This window comes from Melanostigma gelatinosum (genome assembly GCF_949748355.1).
Source record: "Melanostigma gelatinosum genome assembly, chromosome: 16".
NCBI lineage: Eukaryota > Metazoa > Chordata > Actinopteri > Perciformes > Zoarcidae > Melanostigma > Melanostigma gelatinosum.
This window is the reverse complement of record NC_136649.1, coordinates 11,671,565-11,691,738: the sequence shown is the minus strand read 5'-3', so window position 1 is coordinate 11,691,738 and position 20,174 is coordinate 11,671,565. Positions and strand designations below refer to the sequence as shown.

The 20,174-nt window shown below is 43.3% G+C and overlaps 1 protein-coding gene and 2 gene segments (V, D, J or C); 1 reads left to right on the top strand and 2 right to left on the bottom strand.

Annotated features, from left to right (window-relative positions):
* Nucleotides 1-1,597: 1,597 nt before the first annotated feature.
* Nucleotides 1,598-5,886, top strand: LOC306790016 (immunoglobulin lambda constant 1-like). The segment is given in 3 exons: nt 1,598-1,638; nt 2,833-2,975; nt 5,564-5,886.
* Nucleotides 5,887-8,031: 2,145 nt separating this feature from the next.
* On the bottom strand, nt 8,032-8,498 carry LOC306790015 (immunoglobulin kappa variable 1-6-like). The segment is given in 2 exons: nt 8,450-8,498; nt 8,032-8,306 (listed from the first exon to the last, which is right to left on the bottom strand).
* Nucleotides 8,499-9,247: 749 nt separating this feature from the next.
* Nucleotides 9,248-19,829, bottom strand: LOC306790460 (serine/threonine-protein kinase PAK 2-like). Of its 4 annotated transcripts, none has more exons than XM_079286728.1 (15): nt 19,729-19,829; nt 14,906-15,099; nt 14,714-14,820; nt 14,409-14,556; nt 14,298-14,314; nt 14,083-14,193; nt 13,715-13,841; nt 13,525-13,588; nt 13,334-13,382; nt 12,730-12,842; nt 12,519-12,636; nt 11,746-11,845; nt 11,453-11,649; nt 11,204-11,341; nt 9,248-10,864 (listed from the first exon to the last, which is right to left on the bottom strand). In XM_079286728.1, the coding sequence occupies exons 2-15, from the start codon at nt 15,081-15,083 to the stop codon at nt 10,778-10,780; spliced, it is 1,554 nt and encodes a 517-aa protein (XP_079142854.1). In that variant the 5' UTR covers nt 15,084-15,099; nt 19,729-19,829; the 3' UTR covers nt 9,248-10,777. The 4 variants fall into 4 exon arrangements, with proteins under 4 accessions (XP_079142854.1, XP_079142853.1, XP_079142852.1 ...); XM_079286727.1 differs by lacking the exon at nt 19,729-19,829 and adding an exon at nt 19,570-19,718; XM_079286726.1 differs by lacking the exon at nt 19,729-19,829 and adding an exon at nt 16,904-17,059.
* Between the last annotated feature and the right edge of the window lie 345 nt (nt 19,830-20,174).

Below are 20,174 nucleotides of genomic sequence, written 5' to 3'. Positions count from 1 at the left end.
CATTTCCAATGAATTGTACTATATTGAGTTGGACTAACACAAATCAATTTCATTTCATGAATGGTATTTTTTTATTTAGGTTGTATTTGATAAAATTGAGTCGGACTAACTCAATTTAATTATATTGCATGGATGTTTTTAGTTTAAGGTAGGTTTAACTATATTTCCTCGGTGGAAAACCTGCCCACAATTTAATTGAGTTCATCCAATGAATTATTTTTTTGAGTGCAGCTGGAGCAGCACCCTGAGCCTCACTGCAGACCAGTGGAGGAAGGCGGGCTCAGTGAGCTGTGAGGCCAGTCTGAATGGACAGAGCCCTGTCACTCAAACCCTGGACCCTGACCGCTGCTCAGAGTAGAGCTTCAGCAACACTTCCTGTGTGGAAATGAAGCTGCTTCTTTGATAGAGATCTGGATGAAGCTACAGATCTCCTCTGTTTCACAGCTCTACTCAGTGTTTTAGTGTGTGTGTTGCTTTCTGATATACTGATCTTCTGCATATTCTTCTTTATGTTTCAAATTAAACTGAATTATAGATTTTCACTCCAAGATGAACTGGTGATTAATCAAAAATGTGACATGGACATTTAACTATCAATAAAACTATGAATTATAATGATTCAGTGTCTTTTTATTTCTTTTATGATATATTCTCACTTAAAGACATATCTTAATGATCATTTCAGTAACCTGATATACCTGATAAGAGTTATGAAGTAGATCTTTTGTTTCTTGGACTGTCGTTATCGTGTTATAAGCAGCCATCATTAGAGCTACAGTTAAGGATTGTTTTTTAATATCAGAGGCTCTGGTCCAACAATAATCTAACCTCCCCAGTTCATTCATAAAGAGACTGAATGAACTGACAAGAATATAAGTTTAGTTTCAGTGTGTATAGAAGAGCGTCTGTGAGTTTGTTTCAGTTTTATTTAGATTCATGGTGGTTCTGCTTGATGACTCTCGTGTTCACTGGACCAGTTCTCCTCATCACAGTCTCTCCACCAACTCTCTGCACCTGCAGCCGGCCGTTTTCACTTCTATCAAACTGAAGGAGGTTTTTGTACGGCTCTAAATCACTGTGTGAACACTCCACCACCATGGTCGCCCAGACAGTAGTAATCTCCAGCATCTTCAGCCTGAACACCTCTGATGGTGAAAGTGTAGTCAGAACCAGATCTACTGCCACTGAATCGAGACGGAGTTCCAGAGAAGAGAGTTGAAGCTTTGTATATGAGAAGTTTGGGAGCCTCTCCAGGTTTCTGGAGGTACCAACTGAGATCAGCAGCGATGTCTGAACTCCCTGTGGCGCTGATGGTCACAGTCCCTCCAAGACTGACAGACTTGGATTTGTCAGTCTGAGTCAGAAAATTGTTTGCAGAAGTCTCTGAAGGGAAAAATGAAACGTGACCTTCAGAAGAAATGTTGGACAGCTCAACAACATGGAGCATGAGTTCAAATTATAATATTAAGAAGAAAATAAAGACAGAAAGAAAACCGGATCCAAACATGAAAAGGACAGACACTGAACCACACATAAAATATTCCCATAATGTCAGATACGTTTCCAAAGTCTCTCACCCTGACACAGAAAAGCCAACATGACAATCATTGACAACTTCATCCTGATGCAGTTTTCAGTGTGAGTGCATGAAAACAGTTCAGACTTTCTGTGACATGAGAACTTAAAGCTGTGAGGAGCAGTGATGCATTCAAATCATGCAAAATACATTTAAGAAGGCAAACACACAGCTGTCCTTGTGAAACTGAAAGGGAGAGATGAGGTGGAGTAAGTGGAGGCGACATCTTTCTGTGGACTGATTAAGAACATGAAGAAACTTCTGACTCTCTGTTCCTCTTCTCTCTGCTGGTTCTGTCTTTGTAAACTGTCCCAAAGGCCTTTGCGCTCATTAGACTCAGTCTGCCCTCTGCTGGCTTTCAGGTTCACAACAACTCCAGATTGACACGACATTGATTTTGTATTTGGTCCTTAGCTCTTCTCAATATCATGTATGCCAATCTGTTAAATGACACTGACGGACTCAGAAGGTCTGATCATGTTTGAAAATAAACGGAGCAATAGAGTCCTCTGGATACTCCTATAGATCAAATATTATAAAGTTCCCTTCCAGTGGAGAAAATGAAAAATGAAAATGAGAAAATGTGCCAATTTAAGGTTTATATTTTAATTTGAGCCAAAATATCTTTCCTATGGAGGGTTTTTAATGGATTATCTTCATGGTTTAAGGTTTTTAAGGGGTAACAATCCCGTAAAGAGACTTTCCTTTTCAATCAAAGTCAGGGCTTCATCCCAAAGTTGTGTTTATGGATGAATGAATAATATGATTCTGCTTTTTGTCAAAACGATCTCTGAATAATTTAGTTCCATCAAGTGTTCCCTAAACATTAGTGTGATCTCCATCAGCAGCTGCTGAAGGTTAAAGCTCCTCTGCTGCTCTGATACATTACAGCAGTTTCATTCTTCCTCCAAAAAAAAGAACCAAACATGTGTCACTCTGAGAGCTTTTGTCCAGTTCGGACTGATTTTCTCCTCTGAGAAAATTGATGAATTGTCTTCATGAAACAGACTGATCCTCGTTCAGTTTGTTTGGCTCATTCAAGACAGGCTTTTCACAATAAGAGAAACCTTTATGAAACAGGCCTCTGAGGGTTGACAGAAGGAAAAGACAATTCAGTCCAGGAGGGATTCAAACCAACAACCTTCAGACTGTAAAATTCCTTCTCAATCAGCTGAGCTATCAGAAATATATAAGATGTACTGAGTGCACACAGAATAATTCGAATCATATATAATGTCAGCGTGAATCCGTTTCAGTGTGAAGTCTGTCAACTTTGTTTCTCTGCAAGATGATGGAGATAAAGTTTCTACAGATTCAGTCCGATATTCTTCCTCGGTCTGGTTCTTTGGGTTGATCGGTGCTGGAAATGGTTCAGTGGTTAAGGACACTGACTGGAGAGGTAGGGACATGAAACGTGGGATTGAACTCCGCCTCAGGTAATCTGATGTAAGTGACTCAGGGTGTGTGTATGCTTCATCATCTGCATGCTTCCACTGTCAATCGGCACATTTGAAGGGATAACAATCACTAAAAGCTGAAAAGTTCTTAGAATGTACCAAATAATATCACAGGTCACGCTGTGGTTTGGGACAGAGACACAAGAACAGTCAGTAGTTTGTCGAAACACAAAGGCTTCAGAGTCAAAAGCAAAATGGTTTTTGGCCCATAAATGAGAAACAAAAGGTGTGATTGTCTTCGAGGTAGCTGTCTGACTGAACCAAGGTCAGGCTGGTAATGCAGCAACCAAAGCTGAGGAACAAGACGTCCCTGCTGCAATCTGACAAGTGTGAAAATAATACTTTGAGGTGAGAAGCAGAGATCACAATAAGGTTTGTGCTTGGTGAGGTTACTGTCAGCTCTGTGCTCAGTGGTCTGTGTCAGAGTCTCTTCCTCTTCAGCAGCTGCAGTCGGTTCCTGCTGTTACAGCTCAGAGTCTCTGCAGTCTGACTGAGGGAGGTTTTTGTACGACGACAAATCACTGTGTGAACACAGGGCCACTGTGGTAACTCTGACAGTAATAAACTGCTGCATCTTCAGTCTGAACTCCACTGATGGTCAAAGTGAAGTCAGAGCTGCTTCCACTGCCACTAAACCGAGCTGGTGTTCCTGATTCACGTGTGCTGGCAAATCTAATGAGAAGCTTTGGTGGCTGTCCAGATTTCTGTTGGTACCAGAACATATATTGACCGTAAGAAGAGTGTGAATAAACAGCTCGGTTGGTCTTACAGGTGAGAGTGGCAGTGGATCCTGGACCAGATGTCACTACTGGAGGCTGAGTCACAGTCACCTGACCGCTGCATCCTGCAGACAAGAACAAATCATTCATTAATCAGCAGAAATAAATGAGAGAAAAGGCAGCACGTCATGTTTGAAGAGTTGCTGAGTGAATGAACCTGTGAAACAGCAGCAGGCCAGCGTCCAGATGAGGATGGTGATCAGAGTCATGGTGGTTGTGGTTCCTGCTGTGCTGACTGACAGATCTGAGTCCTGCAGAGTTGAACTCACAGGACTATAAAGCTTCTGAGTTCACTGGAGGATCAGCTGACGATGCAAAGCCTCCTCTCTATGGAAATGATTTCTCTGCTCTCAACAGACTGAAGGCAACGTGGGACACAAAACCAGGAGGACTACTGCTCAGTTTAACACAATCCATGATCTTAATGGAATAAAAGAAAATGTTTATATTAGAAGAGCAGATGAGGAGGAGAAGGATACGTTTGATTTCACTGTGGTTGGTATCATGTGTGTGTTTGTCTGCATTTCATTTACTGACAGGGTTTACTCTGGATGAGTAACACATTTAAATTATGATTCATATGAGTTTGTTGATGAGCAATATTAAAAAGAATCAAGTTCATTTCACCATAAACTGATATAAAACTGTGAATATATGACTTTGTTACACGGAGACTGTAATTGTTTCTCTGTCAGGTTTAGAAAAGTCAAGAAAAATGTAATAATTGATTTAATTTATATGATCACTTTAATCCACATCATTAGAAACACTTTTTGATTCAATAAAATATGTATTGTTCTGTATTGTTCTGTATTGTTATGAAGAGCAGAGAGTGTTTCAGTGGATAGATGTTTGTTCACAGAGCAGGAGGTTTTTGTACGGCCACTTCATGAGTTTGTATCACTGTGGTGGACTTTTGGTGGAGGAACCAAACTCATCATTGACTGTAAGTACCAGAGATTTCTATTTATAACAATATATATAAAATATAACTTGAAACAAATATTGTGTTAGACTCAGATCAAGATCATGTTTGTAGGTTATTAATTATTTTTGTTATTTTATCAAGCTGACCTCACAAACTGAGAAGAAACTTTACGGAAATCTAAAAGAGATTCATTCTTGCGTGTTATTCAATTTAAAGAGAGGTTAAATAACTCGTATATTTTTTATTTGTTCTATACATTTTCCTCTGTGTGCTTAAAAATCATTATGAATTTGGTGAAGTTAGACTTTTCACTCTCAAAACATGTACATAATATAAAACATATATTCGAATTTATCTTAATCAATTAGTTTGAAAATATCAAATCATTTGATGATTTAAAATGTGCTGTGGATTCCTGTTCAACACATGATTTAATCAGTAAATGCAGCTTATCTTTGTGTTCACGGTTCATTCATTTTACATGTAGTGAAAAGGAAGTGAAAGAAACAGATGAGATGGTTTTAACTGTATTCACATGAGTTTTTAAACTGTCAGTTATTCTCTGTCAAACATTATAAAACACACATGAAGATGTTTCAGCAATCGTTATCGATTAACCTTTTTAGTGACATTTACACTTGAATCATGTGGCCGATGGTCTGATACGCAGTGATTTATGAGTGCAACAGGAACACAACTTATTCTGTTTCATTTGATCAAATATAAGAAATGAACAGGATGTTATTTTATCTTTATTACAAGCATTCATTCTCATCTTTTATCTTTTCTCCCCTCTCTCTCATCCCCCCTCTCTCTCCTCCAGTGGGCGTCGTGCAGCCCACCCTGACCGTCCTCCCCCCCTCCAGAGAGGAGCTGCAGCAGGGCACAGCCACCCTGGTGTGTCTGGCCAGCGGGGGCTTCCCCTCAGCTTGGAGTCTGGGCTGGAAGGTGGGGGGCAGCAGCAGCTCCTCAGGGGTGTCACGCAGCCTGGAGGCCCTGGGGATGGACGGCCACTACAGCTGGAGCAGCACCCTGAGCCTCACTGCAGACCAGTGGAGGAAGGCGGGCTCAGTGAGCTGTGAGGCCAGTCTGAATGGACAGAGCCCTGTCACTCAAACCCTGGACCCTGACCGCTGCTCAGAGTAGAGCTTCAGCAACACTTCCTGTGTGGAAATGAAGCTGCTTCTTTGATAGAGATCTGGATGAAGCTACAGATCTCCTCTGTTTCACAGCTCTACTCAGTGTTTTAGTGTGTGTGTTGCTTCCTGATATACTGATCTTCTGCATATTCTTCTTTATGTTTCAAATTAAACTGAATTATAGATTTTCACTCCAAGATGAACTGGTGATTAATCAAAAATGTGACATGGACATTTAACTATCAATAAAACTATGAATTATAATGATTCAGTGTCTTTGTATTTCTTTTATGATATATTCTCACTTAAAAGACATATCTTAATGATCATTTCAGTAACCTGATATACCTGATAAGAGTTATGAAGTAGATCTTTTGTTTCTTGGACTGTTGTTATAGTGTTATAAGCAGCCATCATTAGAGCTACAGTTAAGGATTGTTTTTTAATATCAGAGGCTCTGGTCCAACAATAATCTAACCTCCCCAGTTCATTCATAAAGAGACTGAATGAACTGACAAGAATATAAGTTTAGTTTCAGTGTGTATAGAAGAGCGTCTGTGAGTTTGTTTCAGTTTTATTTAGATTCATGGTGGTTCTGCTTGATGACTCTCGTGTTCACTGGACCAGTTCTCCTCATCACAGTCTCTCCACCAACTCTCTGCACCTGCAGCCGGCCGTTTTCACTTCTATCAAACTGAAGGAGGTTTTTGTACGGCTCTAAATCACTGTGTGAACACTCCACCACCATGGTCGCCCAGACAGTAGTAATCTCCAGCATCTTCAGCCTGAACACCTCTGATGGTGAAAGTGTAGTCAGAACCAGATCTACTGCCACTGAATCGAGACGGAGTTCCAGAGAAGAGAGTTGATGAAGAGTATATGAGAAGTTTGGGAGCCTCTCCAGGTTTCTGGAGGTACCAACTGAGATCAGCACCGATGTCTGAACTCCCTGTGGCGCTGATGGTCACAGTCCCTCCAAGACTGACAGACTTGGATTTGTCAGTCTGAGTCAGAAAATTGTTTGCAGAAGTCTCTGAAGGGAAAAATGAAACGTGACCTTCAGAAGAAATGTTGGACAGCTCAACAACATGGAGCATGAGTTCAAATTATAATATTAAGAAGAAAATAAAGACAGAAAGAAAACCGGATCCAAACATGAAAAGGACAGAAACTGAACCACACATAAAATATTCCCATAATGTCAGATACGTTTCCAAAGTCTCTCACCCTGACACAGAAAAGCCAACATGACAATCATTGACAACTTCATCCTGATGCAGTTTTCAGTGTGAGTGCATGAAAACAGTTCAGACTTTCTGTGACATGAGAACTTAAAGCTGTGAGGAGCAGTGATGCATTCAAATCATGCAAAATACATTTAAGAAGGCAAACACACAGCTGTCCTTGTGAAACTGAAAAAGCAGAGGTGATGTGTCGTGACAGTTCATCACGTCTTGAAACTTTTCGAAGTTGTTTCTCTTGTCTGCAAACTTTTAACCAGTTTTTTTTCATGTTCCATGTCTCACTAACATGTGTCCCGCTCCCATTTCTGGCAAATGGATCCGTGTTGAACACAGTATCACCTGACACTGATTCATTCACTGCATAAAGAAACAACGTGCTGTTTCACGACAGAAAGGAAATCTTTCCTCAAAGACAAAGCTGACGTGTCTGTTGAGGTCGACTCTCTGAGTCTTGATGTTAATTTAATGAAAGTCAATATTGTACACATCAGAAACACATCTGCCCTTCGTTCTGCATTTCATTATATAACCTGTTCGCTTATAAATGTGCAACACAGTGGCTTATGTCACAAAGTCTACTTCAGCTTTTGTTTTAAAGGAGGAATGAATGTCTTCTGCATTCATTTCATTTCTATAATTAAACATCTGGAGCTGTAAAGGGGAACAAAACCTGAATGTCAGGGACATAAAAATCAGAGTTTCACTTCCCTTTGACTGGGGGTGAATTTCAGGAAGTGTCTGTATGGCTGTGCTTTAGGTGACTGTGCTTATGTTCAGGCGAGCAGTGGTGCAAATCAGAATCTCCTGCAACAGGTCACACAGCTGCACCACAGCAATCTGTACGCGGTCTCATTTGAGGGAGGTTTTTGTACGACTCTGTATCATTGTGTGCACAGTCCCTCATACGCTCAGTAGTAATCTCCTGCATCCTCAGCCTGGACTCCACTGATAGTCAGAGTGAAGTCAGGTTCAGATCCACTGCTGCCGAAACGACTGGGTGCACCGGATTGACGGCTACTTATTTTGTAGAACAGCAGTTTGGGAGGCTGTCCAGGTTTCTGCAGGTACCAACTGAGATCATCATCGACGCCTGCACTGGCTGTACAGCTCAGAGAAACCCTCTCTCCCACTCCAGCAGACTTTGATGCAGGAGACTGAGTCACAGACGGATTGCCCGTCGATCCTACAAGAAAATAAGACATTTCCACTGTGTTTAATATATTATATAAAGAACAGTTCAAACTTAAAACCCTTGCTTACTCTGTTTCGGTAAAGGTTGGTTCGTGCAGTAGCCATAGAGTAAAATGAATCAGATCAGTTTCTCACCCTGATTGTAGACTGCCAGCATCAGCAGGGAAACCAGTAACATCTTCATGATGGATATGTTTGTGTGAGTGCGATAGATTAAAACAATGTTACTCGGCACAAGACTTGGCGCCTTAAAAACGGCTGATGTGCAGTCAAGCACAGCAGATATTCAAATTACAATGAAAGTGGGTGAACACTCACGCCCGAGTGCCGTCTGTGTGTTTGTGCTACACAAAGATGAATACCGCCCTCTTGGGTCAAACTAGGAGAACGTAAACTAACTTGAATCGTTCCCATCACAGATGGATCCTGAGCTTATGAGCCCCACCCCCCTCCCCCCCTCTATTCTAGGAGAAAGACCCTCAAACTCCATGTAGTGGAGTGACTGTGGGTTTCTGTGTTTTGCATCTCTTCGTAGTCTCTTTCAGTGATCCAGACACAAGTCTTAGGTCCACCTTTAATAATAATTTACATACTGGATGATATTCAACGCCAGAAGTTGTTGGTTTCATGATTAACAACACAATCATTTTTAAACTCTTCAATCACTCATATTAAACGTATAACTGGAATGTGTGTTCAGGTCAAAGGCCACACAACAGTGTTTTCCAGCCTGTTAATAGTATTTGCAAGTACTCCGTATGTGTGTCAACCTGTTGAGTACCATTCGAGCGGGTCTTACATCATCGTGCGTCTGTTTAAGGCAGTAAATGTTTTTGAAATGCTTTCCAGGGATTGTCTAAACTGGAACATCTCATTTAGTACTCAAAGTGAAAACATCACTTCCAAACACTGCTCGACTCAGGCGTGGCTCGATTGTCTCAGGCGTATCAATGCATTTTATGGTTTGGAGTCCATAATAACACAGTTTCAGTGAACCGAGGATGAATTGGTACACAAAGAAAATGTCTTCTGTTGTGTTAGTTAAAAATATGAAACAATGATAAACATACTTTTTAAAAGCTGTTAAAAATAAAAATAAAATACAGGACATCACCAAAACATGATATACAAAAAGATTTCAAAGTCTTCCTCCAGTTCCAACGCATTCAAACAAACATTTTCATACAGTGTTTGTGTCAAACTCGCACCAGCGGTAAGGCATCTATTGTAAAAGGCACAGCTAAAGACAGAACATCTAGAAGACACATGGTGAGTGTTCAGACGGCTTTGCATCGTGTGCAGAAGAGTCTGCACGGAGAGTTTGACAGCAGAGGTGTGTGAAGTCTGAGTCAAGTCCATCGACGATAGTGTATTTGATACGTTTCATGTACAAAAAGCTTGAATCCCATTCCAAGGACATACTGGTATGGCTTTTCCGCTGCGTTGTCCCGATGGTGTGGGCTACAGTACAGCACAGTATTGGTACACTCTAGAGTTTTCCACGCCACTTTCAAAGCTATTGGACCCGGTCAGGAAGGACACGTGTCGCCGTAAAAACAGCAACAGCGGCAACAAGTTGCAAAGGTTCCAGTCTCTCCACACAGCACAATTCTTGGGATATTGTGAGATATCGCAAGTGATCGACAAGTTTGCTCACGTCATAAAACTTATATCTGATAGAAAAACTGTAATGTACTATAAAAAAAAATATTTTCTATAATAATAATAATACGTCTCATAGCTGAGAGAAGCTCCTAACTGGCCGAAGAAAAGGCTCAAAATAAGAGCAACTTCTTCCCAAACTACGTCAAAGAGTAATTCACAGAGCAAATCGGCATTAAAAGTTACCTCCTAAGTCATTACCTGCTGCAGGTATGAAGCATATTTTGATGACAGCTCACCAACAAATCAAAACAATCCAGTAACAGCAGCGATGATGATTTGCACAACTCGCAAACCAGTTTGCAGCCCCGAAGAAGTTGGACTGGCGTTGGCATCTACGTATTCTGCATGCATGCAAAATTAAAATGAAATATTCCTCATACCGAAATGCCTCCTAAGATTAGATGTTTTTGTGAATATAGCCCTTGATGTGTGAATAATCTTGAACCTTTGCAACAGTGAAACCACATTCCTGATATGCATACTGTAGTAAGTAACCAGTGTCAACATCAACACACACACACACACACACACACACACACACACGCTCTGGCTGCAACAAATAGAAAAAACACCTTATGGCTGTGATATGCGGCTTTAGAACAAGGCACAAAAAAGGGAAGGAGAAATCTGGCACCAGTATAGAAACGCTGCAGAGGAGTTTTGTGAACCTGTGGGGCAAATAAAAAAAAAAATTTAAAAAAAACTAGCAGGTTGCTGATGGTCATCAAACGCAGGAGAAGATAACGGCTGGTTTGGCTGTCGTTGGCATCCGCTCTTATAGTCCCGAGAGACTGGGATTTAGCGGTTGCTCCTCATGGCCTCCTTGGCTGCCAGGATGAGCGGGGTGAGGCTGGACAGAGGCTTGGCCAGCTTCAGGAATGGGTGCTACGGACAAAGGAGGCAACGCATGGAATAAAATGTGCCGAGGAAGGAATTTCATTTCTCTGGATTAACTCACATCAGTTACCAACGTACAGTACAAGACAAATAGTCTTTTTACAGGCACACATGCTGAACAAGTTCCAGCTTCATAGTTGTGAAGACTTGCTGCTTTGCTGTGTCTTACAATTTTCTGACATTTCTTCGACGATATCAAACAATTTAACGACAAACAAATCGGCAGATTAATTGCTATCGACAATATTTTCATCCGCAGCCCTAACGTGCGTTATATTTGTGAGAGGGATGTATTGATAGAGCGAGTGTGTCGGCCTCCTCTTTTACCTGCAGCAGTTCTCTGCCTGATCCTCGTTTCTCCACGTCCATCTCCAGACAGCGGGACAGGAAAGATCTGAAGACAGGAGACAGCTTCTCTGGACTCTGCAGCTCAGGAGTCCCATTGGTGGCGATTAAATACAATGCCTAAGACGAGCATAGTGCCATGGGAAGAAAAAGCAGTGTGTTACAATCTTTAAGTCATCTAATCGGAATTGAATAGCAACCTGTCCATCGTTTCTCTCGGCAGACACTCACCCTGAGAGGGTTCTCGTTGAGGTATGGCGGCTCTCCCTCCACCATCTCTATGGCCATGATCCCCAGAGACCAAATGTCCACTTTGGGGCCGTAGGCTTTCCTGGTCACCACCTCTGGAGCCATCCAGTACGGGGTTCCCACCATGGTGCTACGTTTGCTCTGCTCTGGAGTGATCTGGGCACAGAAGCCGAAGTCAGCTGCAAAGAGAGAGAGAGAGAAAATCAATAATTAGATATGCAATCAGATATGTGCAAAATGCATCTGTGCACGTTTGCACGCGCTCTCCCTCTTACTGAGTTTGACTGATCCGTCCATCCCCAGCAATACGTTGTCACTCTTGATGTCTCTGTGGATGACCTGGTTGGCGTGAAGAAACTCCAGAGCCTGGAGGACCTGGATGCAGAGAGGGAGTAGGGTTAAAAAAGCAAGTCCACATGTGACACGATACTTATTCCTTCCCATCCTTTCACACTATTCCACTGACCTACAGGTGGCAGTAATGCGCAACACAAACCCACAGTGATATGCCGGCAAAGGCCGGGAAGACAAAGAGGACTGCAAGGTAGTTGTTCGAGCCAAATATGGTATTATAAATACAACTGTATTTCTTTGTGTGTACATTGGGTGGCGCTGTGTTCATGTCCTGGGCTCAGGTATATAGGTCCTGAAATCGCTGTGGTTGTCAGGTGTTTGACCCCAGAAGGGCAAAAGGTTTTGACCGCGATACGCTGATGTGGTGCATTTACTGTTGGTGGAAAGAATTGGATTTGTGTACGTTGTTCCACAACAAGGAGAATAAATGAGGTATATATATATATATATATATATATATATATATATATATATATATATATCATTAAACGAACGTCTCTGTGATGATGTATCGAATGCAACACACATCACAGATAGTCCAGCGTAGCCTACGATGAGCGCGTCAACCAGGTTCCTCCAGAGGGAAAGACACCTCAGGAGCTTACAGCCACAGGACTGAGCTTCTTTAACAATAGTAAACATGGATGTAAACACTTTGACAGGTTTTCATGGAAGGTTTTGTAGAGAATCATACCTCTCTGCAGACGGCTGCGATCTGAGCCTCGTCCATGCACGTCTCCGTCACAACATCAGTGAGGGAGCCACCAGCCAGGTACTCCATCACCACGAAGAGCTCGTCTCCTACGAGGAAACTAAACACACACACAGTGAGTCACATCAACAAAGCAGTCAGCTAGGTGCCGTGGATGTGTACCGTACGTTTGTCTGTGCTCGGTCAGCGTTACCTGTCTACGAAGTTGACAATGTTGGGGTTCTTCATCTCCTTCATGACCAGAATCTCATTGATAATCAGCTCCTTCTTCGGCTGCTTCTGCAAGTTGATCTGTTTGATGGCCACCTGCAGAACACGAGATCCTGTAAAAGCAGAACCACCGACACAAGCAAGCCATGTGGCTACTTACGAGGTACAGCTAATACTTCTTAACTTCCTGAAAGCTGGACTGTCAATGATGGAAGATGTCAAGTTGCCAAGAGAAAACAGATTAGGCTAGAAATGAGGTTTTTAGTCTGTATTTTGAATGGAGATATTCTTGCAAGGTAAATATAACTCTCCTCTAATAAGTTTCCAAGGAGAAAATATCTTTATTGAAACAGCTGACCTTAGAACGCTGTGATTACAGTAATATAACAAAATCAGCACTTTAACTTACAGCGATTTCTTCCAGTTACTTTCTATCGCTAAAACGTACTCCTTCACCATTCTCCCACTGATGTTTGGGCTTTTTACAGTCCAGCCTCAACATTAAAGGAGACATATTGTGCTCGTGTCCAGGTTCATGGTTCTAGTGATTGTTTTCGTGGCAGAGACAAAGGGGGAAGTAGTCTTACCTCCTGTCCTGTGGCGACATCTATGGCTGTATAAACTGTGCCAGACGCCCTGAAAGTGACAAAGCGTAAGAGGTGAAATAACCGCGAACAATCTCCTGCTTTTGGTCAGTTTGGACCGGCAACCCACTAAACAGCCTCCGTCAAATTCCTGCCGATCTTCAATGTTCACACCATCCTGAATTCGGACTCACCCCTGGCCGATCTTCTCAAAGCGAGTGTATTTCTTCTTAGGATCTCCAATGCTGACAATAGTTCCTAGGAGCCATAACAAGAAAAAAATAAAAAATTTGCTTGGTCAGCTCTACTGGAGCCACAAATAGCACATGGCTACGCCTTCGATGCGTCATTCCGAGCGTGAATCGGCGCGTGTGTTTTACATACTGAGCTTCTCCATGATCTCCTCGTCGGTCATCTTGCCTCCTCCCTTCTTCTTCTGTCTGTCAGCTGCCTTGGAGGCGCCGTCTAACTCTGGAGCTGGGAGCGGGTCTATCACCGACCTCGTGTACACCTGAGAGAAACATTTCAGCAACACCTCGGGTGATTTTGTCCTTCTTAGTTTTAGCTGTTTGCAAATTTGGTGATTTGAAATTCAGTCTACTTTAAAGTACCAAAGTCATTATTTCATTAGCATACAGTGAGAAAAACAAAGTTGTATATCTTTCAGTTTCCCAAGTGTCGTTCAAAATGCTACTTTCCTATATTTCAAAGTTAAAAAAAAAAAACAATAACATCATCGTTTTTTGACTCACTGATTTTGTGTGTTCCGGCCGCGGTGCCACCACTGGAGGGGGTGTGTCGTCATCATCATCGTCTCCATCTTTGCCACCTGATGGGGAGGTCGCTGTGCCCTGCTTGCCTGGCTGCAACACCAAAAAAAAGTAGATGAAAATGGAGTGACATTCAGACATATATTTATGAATATACTCAATGTCATGTTACGGAAGTTATGAACGGAACTCCTCACCGACTGCGAGTCTTTATCTGAAAGAGATAAAGCGTATGGACGGACGAGTTAGTCTGCGCAGTTACAACATTTGGACTTTTATTTATATGCCGAGCAAAAAAGAAAACTGACCTGAGGCGGAAAAACTGAGGTATTTCTGTTTTCCACTGGTGGAGTCGTAGAACTTGAGGATGTCGAGGACGGCCTGAGGATTCTGTTTCTGTTCTGATTTACTGATGTTGGAGGTTTGAAGGAGACGGGCCCACTGCTCCGGCATGCCCTGGACAGACACACACACACACACACACACACACACACACACACATTGTCAAACGCGTACAGAGATCTACCCATAAAACAAAGAGATTACTATATTCTTCATAAAGGTCACAAATACAGACAAGCACGTCGCACAGTGTTTATGTTAAGATACTTACAGTGAACTCTCCAGTGACTGAGTCAAACCCCACATGGATGGTGTGTTCAAAGTCGGAGGGGGAGGAGATCTCAGGTCTGTCCTTGTCCCGGTCCTTCTTCCTGCCTCCTGCAGGTCAAGGGTCAACGTGTTGGTCATCTGCTGCAGGGTGTGTGATTTTGTTTTTTTTACTGTATGTGTCCACATCTCTCACCTTTCTCAGAGGCAAACATGGAGATGATCTTGTTTCTAGACTTCCTCTCCTCAGGCACAGACGGCAGCGGCCGAGAGCTGTGATTGGCCGACTGGGGGTCCTTGGCTCCTCCTCCTTGGCTGCTCATCCTGACAGGGGGGGCGGGGGGCTTGTCCTCACACACTCCGCTGTCACACATCTACACACACGTACACCTGCACAGGCGGGATGAGGCGACACAAATGACGATGCATAGAAGACACACAGTAAGTCTGTCGCACGCTCAATCATCGCTTCACTACTTCCTGTTTTTATATTTCACAATGCTAGTCAAAGCTAAACACGTTAGCCCAAAGTGCTTCTGACAAACGGTTGCAAATAGAGTACAGCTTAGCCTACATTACACAGAGAAATAAACTTTGAACAAACTAAACAAAAAGTTAAGAAACACTCACACGGACCTAACTAATCCATCCATGCCACAATGTGTGGGTCAGCGGCGAGTGTAGGAGCGAAGGGAACAGAGAGTGTGAACAGGAAGCGAGGCTGAATGGGCAAAGTGACGTGTTGAGTCTCGCTCGCGGTAACACATGAATGAGGAAGGAGAGAGGGAGAGAGAGAGAGAGAGAGAGCGAGCGAGAGAGAGCGAGAGAGCGAGAGAGAGAGAGCGAGCGAGAGAAAGCGAGAGAAAGCGAGAGAGCGAGAGGTAGGACAACTGGAGTTAAAGGGAGAGGAGTGAAGAACAGCTCGGTGAGAAGGAAAACTGAGCTGGTTGGTGTGAAACGTCAGAAACATGCTGTAGAGTATTGAGTATTTCCGTCTCATGATACTTTATACTTCCAATCCACTACATATGCAATACAATGCACTGTTATGTATTAAACCAGTGGTTTCCTAATCTTTTTTGGCTCGTTTTTGTCGTATTAAGTTGGAAGAACTTTTACTGATACTGGTTCTTGATAGGAGTACTTCTTCCACCACTGACACGCTGAGTGTTATCAATTACCCTAATATGGCGACACACACATGCGCGCACACACACACGCACACACACACACACACACAGCGACTAACGCAACTCTTCCAGTCTTGCAGAGCAAGCAGTTTGATCGACTCCGAGCTGCAAGTCTGCATTCTCGGTGACATCACAGACAGGAAACAGGAAGCAAACTAAAAAGGTTTCCTCACTTCCCGTGTCTGACCGCCAATGACACACCACATAATAATCAAACCCCGGGTAACAGACGTGGCTCAGGCACAGAAGGTATGCCTGTGACCCCTTCTTTACACACAAAGCCTCCGACACCAAACAACACAAAATAAAGCAGGAGAACAGAGAGAATGTTGAGCCCACAACTCAAAGAGACCGTCTCAGTATCCCGGACCGGACTTTCGCACTAGTAAGGCGGACCGTGTTCCTCAACGACAGAGCGCAGGACTCCAGTGGGACTAGGGGAGGTGGACTCTTATGTTTGTAACAGTGATGCTTGGTGCTCACAGTTAATGGACGATGTTTCTCCGGCATAGCATGTTTAATGTTCAGAATTCCTCAGTGCTTTTGTTGCTGCTGTTTACAGTCTTTCTGATGCTAATTTAAAATGCACTGTTTTTGTCTTGTTTTTCTCGTAGCATGAAGGGACTACAACTACATTTCGTTGTGCAACACAGGGTTGCACAACGATAATTAATCAACCTTGAACCCGTGAAGACATCTTGATACAGATTCCTTTCCTGAATACATTAACCAACACGCACACACACAACACGAGGCCTTTACGGTCATATAAAAAGACATTTCACACAAGCTGAGAGAGTCCTCAGGCCACAAAAGGCTAAATTATGACCCTCCCTGTTTCCCACACCGTCGATCATGTAATCTGATCACAAACATTGTAAAAACACAACCTAACGAGCGAGTCCACACACAGAACATGAGACACTACTCTCGCTCTCCTGTGCCCACAAAACACCTTTTCAACGCCCTCGCCTCTTTCATATCAGCTCTTCATAAGTACTCACCTGTTTGTGGCCTCTTCTGCGTCTTACAGAAGACCATGTAAACAATAAAAACTGTATAGTATTCCCAGCGAGTGTATGCACCGCTTTCTCCGGTGCTCCTCTACCTCCTTCGCTCTCACCGTCTCCTAACCCCCCCGTCTCTCATCTGAGGGCGAGTCTTAGCAGGCTGCCTCATTCCTCGGCGATCTTGGATGGGACGAGTGTATTCTTGTTCCGACAGGATAAAATTAGACTCGGTCCAGCCTTAATGTGTATTTTCAAAGTCAGTGAGTTTGACTGTGTGTGTGTGTGTGTGTGTGACTGTGTGTGTGTGTGGGGGACTGAATGTTGGGTGCTGGCTAACCAGGCTGAGACACGTTGTCTCTCAGTAGGAATTCCATAGCTGCAGGGCTGCAGGAGGTTGGGCGTGTTCTACTGTCCATCTCTCACACACACACACACACACACACACACACACACACACACACACACACACACACACACACACACACACACACACACACACACACACACACACACACACACACACACACACACACACACACACACACACACACACACACACACACACACACACACAGCTCCTCCTCCTCATTCCTTGCCCTAAAACACACACACTCCTCTTGCCAACAGGGGCTCCATTGTGAGCCCTTGAACATCTTTTATGTAGCTCTGAGCTTTGAGGGGAGCAGGCAGGTGCACACATCAGCACTGCAGGCTACACGCTTGTGTGTTTGTATAACTGCACACACCCTAACAGCACTTATATGATGAATGGATTAATCAGCCAGCTTCTCAACAAAGACTTCATCATTTAATCATCTGAAGGAATAAGTTTGACATTTGGGGAAATAGGCCTACGCTTTCTCAGAGTTATGTGAGATGGTTGATACCGCTCTCATGTCTGTGTGGTAAATGTGTAGCTGGAGTTAGTAGCCAAAAGCTTAGCTTAGCCCAAAAATATGGCAAAAAGAAGTACAAAGAAATGACAATTCTGCTTTTTTTTTTTTTTTTAACAAGAGCTAGGTGCCAAACTATTTCTTGGTCAGGACCAGTTATGGAGACATGGGGAAGTTACGGGGTCTGCCATGGAATGGTCTGGCCATTTTCAACTGCAGGCTGCACCGTTCCTTCACATTCCTGTCTCTGTGCTTTTATTTTTTCATTCTAATTCATTCCCCTCAACCTCTGCGTGCTCGCTTAGCACCCACACTATTTCACACCCGGACGGCGTTTCATTGCATCTCTCATCTGTTCTCAGTTCACAGGAGCTCTCTTTTCATTATCTCAGTGCCTCAGAGGCAGTCACAGCCCTCTGTTCTTTATCATTTCTATTCCTCATTCTGTGCTCTCTCTCTCTCTCTCTCTCTCTCTCTCTCTCTCTCTCTCTCGCTGTACCCCACAACACTTTCTATTCCCTGTGGCTGGCCACCATCAAGAGAAGCCCACTTCCTCATCCTGGAACTCCCCGAGCGCCAGAGGGTCACAGGATTGGGCCGACCAACCAAAACGCAGCAAACACAGTCACCGAGCTGTTTACAGGAAGTGGACTGCAGGCCTTTTGTATTCAGCTTCTATAAAAGGAAATTCTGCCGAGGACTTCCTGGAAGGAGTGATGAAGTCGACACACACACAGACTACTCTAACCCCTTTCATTCACTCACATAGACAGACACAAAAACACACACATTCGTACTGTATATGTGCACACTGACTCCCTCTACAGTCAGCTCACTGATTATGGGTCTGGCAGTGAATGAAGCGTAAACACACTGCGCAGCTGCACACCCGCTCTTGAACACCTTATCCTGTTATTCAAACAGCCGCCTCACCCCTGTGTCAACATTCTGATTACTCAAATCAACCAACCTGGCAACCTGATTTCCCGGGACGCCGTCACAACTCGGTTGAGACAGTCTGGACCGGGTACAAAAGCTAGCTTCAGGACTCACTCACAAGCCTGTTAGCTTTAGGGTCTAGTGCATGAATGGCTGGTTCAGTATAGCTGCGGGGTTCGCAGGTTTATACGCTGATGTGCAGCATTTTCAGGCAAGGCCATAGCTAAGATTTCTCCCAAATGAAGTTCTGAAAGCTGTTAAAATCCTATTACACACTGCCAGGAATACACATTTGTGTCCTCCGTGGTAGTTTGCAGGTATGCAGGAAGTGATCATCTCCAAACCCTGAGCTGAAGAATATTTGAAAAGTGTGTACTGTAGCTTTACAGACATGATACTGTATGTTTGTTGTACATGTTTGTACAGAAGTCTTCTGCTTTATTCAATAACATTGAATCAAACCAGCTTTTGAACTGTTAGATATTCACAGGCCCATTTCAGTAAAGTAGGCCTTGTATTAACATCACATCTTATTACACGACTATAGTGTCCCTGTAGACTGCCATCACTTTGATTTACATTTAAACGAAAGCAAGCCATGAATCCCATTGGCACGAGGACAGTGATCGCGTGACTGCTTTACTTTATTTTATCCCCTTTAAGGGACTCGAAAAGTGTCTCCTCAACAGTTATGGAAGAAGCAGCCACACTCAGTCTGATCGCTCCCTGTGCCAAAATACAGTTAATAGCATCCAAACTATTACCAAATACAACTCGTATGTAAGACTGATTCGCTGACTTGTGTTGAATGAGCAAATGTAAACTCACCGGTTGCTGTCAACCGCAAAAAGAACAGACCGGACAAATACCCAAAAACTCCGCCCCGTCACCGATGATTTTCACTCCGTTTGAGGCCCAGATTTTCGCAGAGATATCACAAACTTCCCTGAAGGTGTGAACAAAAACAATATCTTTAATCTCACTCACTTAATTCCCGTCTTTCTCCCCGAGTACTCTCGGACTGGCTCCTTGTTTGGCCCGGGGAGGAACTTGGAAAGGAAGCGGAACGTCGTAGAAACAAACATGAGGAATCTGGACCTCGCGGCCACCGTAGCGCTCATAGGGCGAAACGCAAAGGGCGCGTAATATGCAGTTGGTGAAAAGCAGCTGCCGTTGCCTGTGTGCCAGTCGGACTGTAAAAGTAGACGGACACAATACCGGAAACAGGGTGACTGTGATTTCAGATTAAATATATCTACTCGAGAGCGCTCGAATTATATTAATTAAGTATTGCCAAACATTGTCTATCCAATCAACTGCAGATATTCGTAATGATGATCTACACCAGCTTACCAATAAAAAAGAAGAAAGAAAATAAACACCCAAAGATTCTCAAATTATATAGGCCATATGGATCACATCATCATAAAACA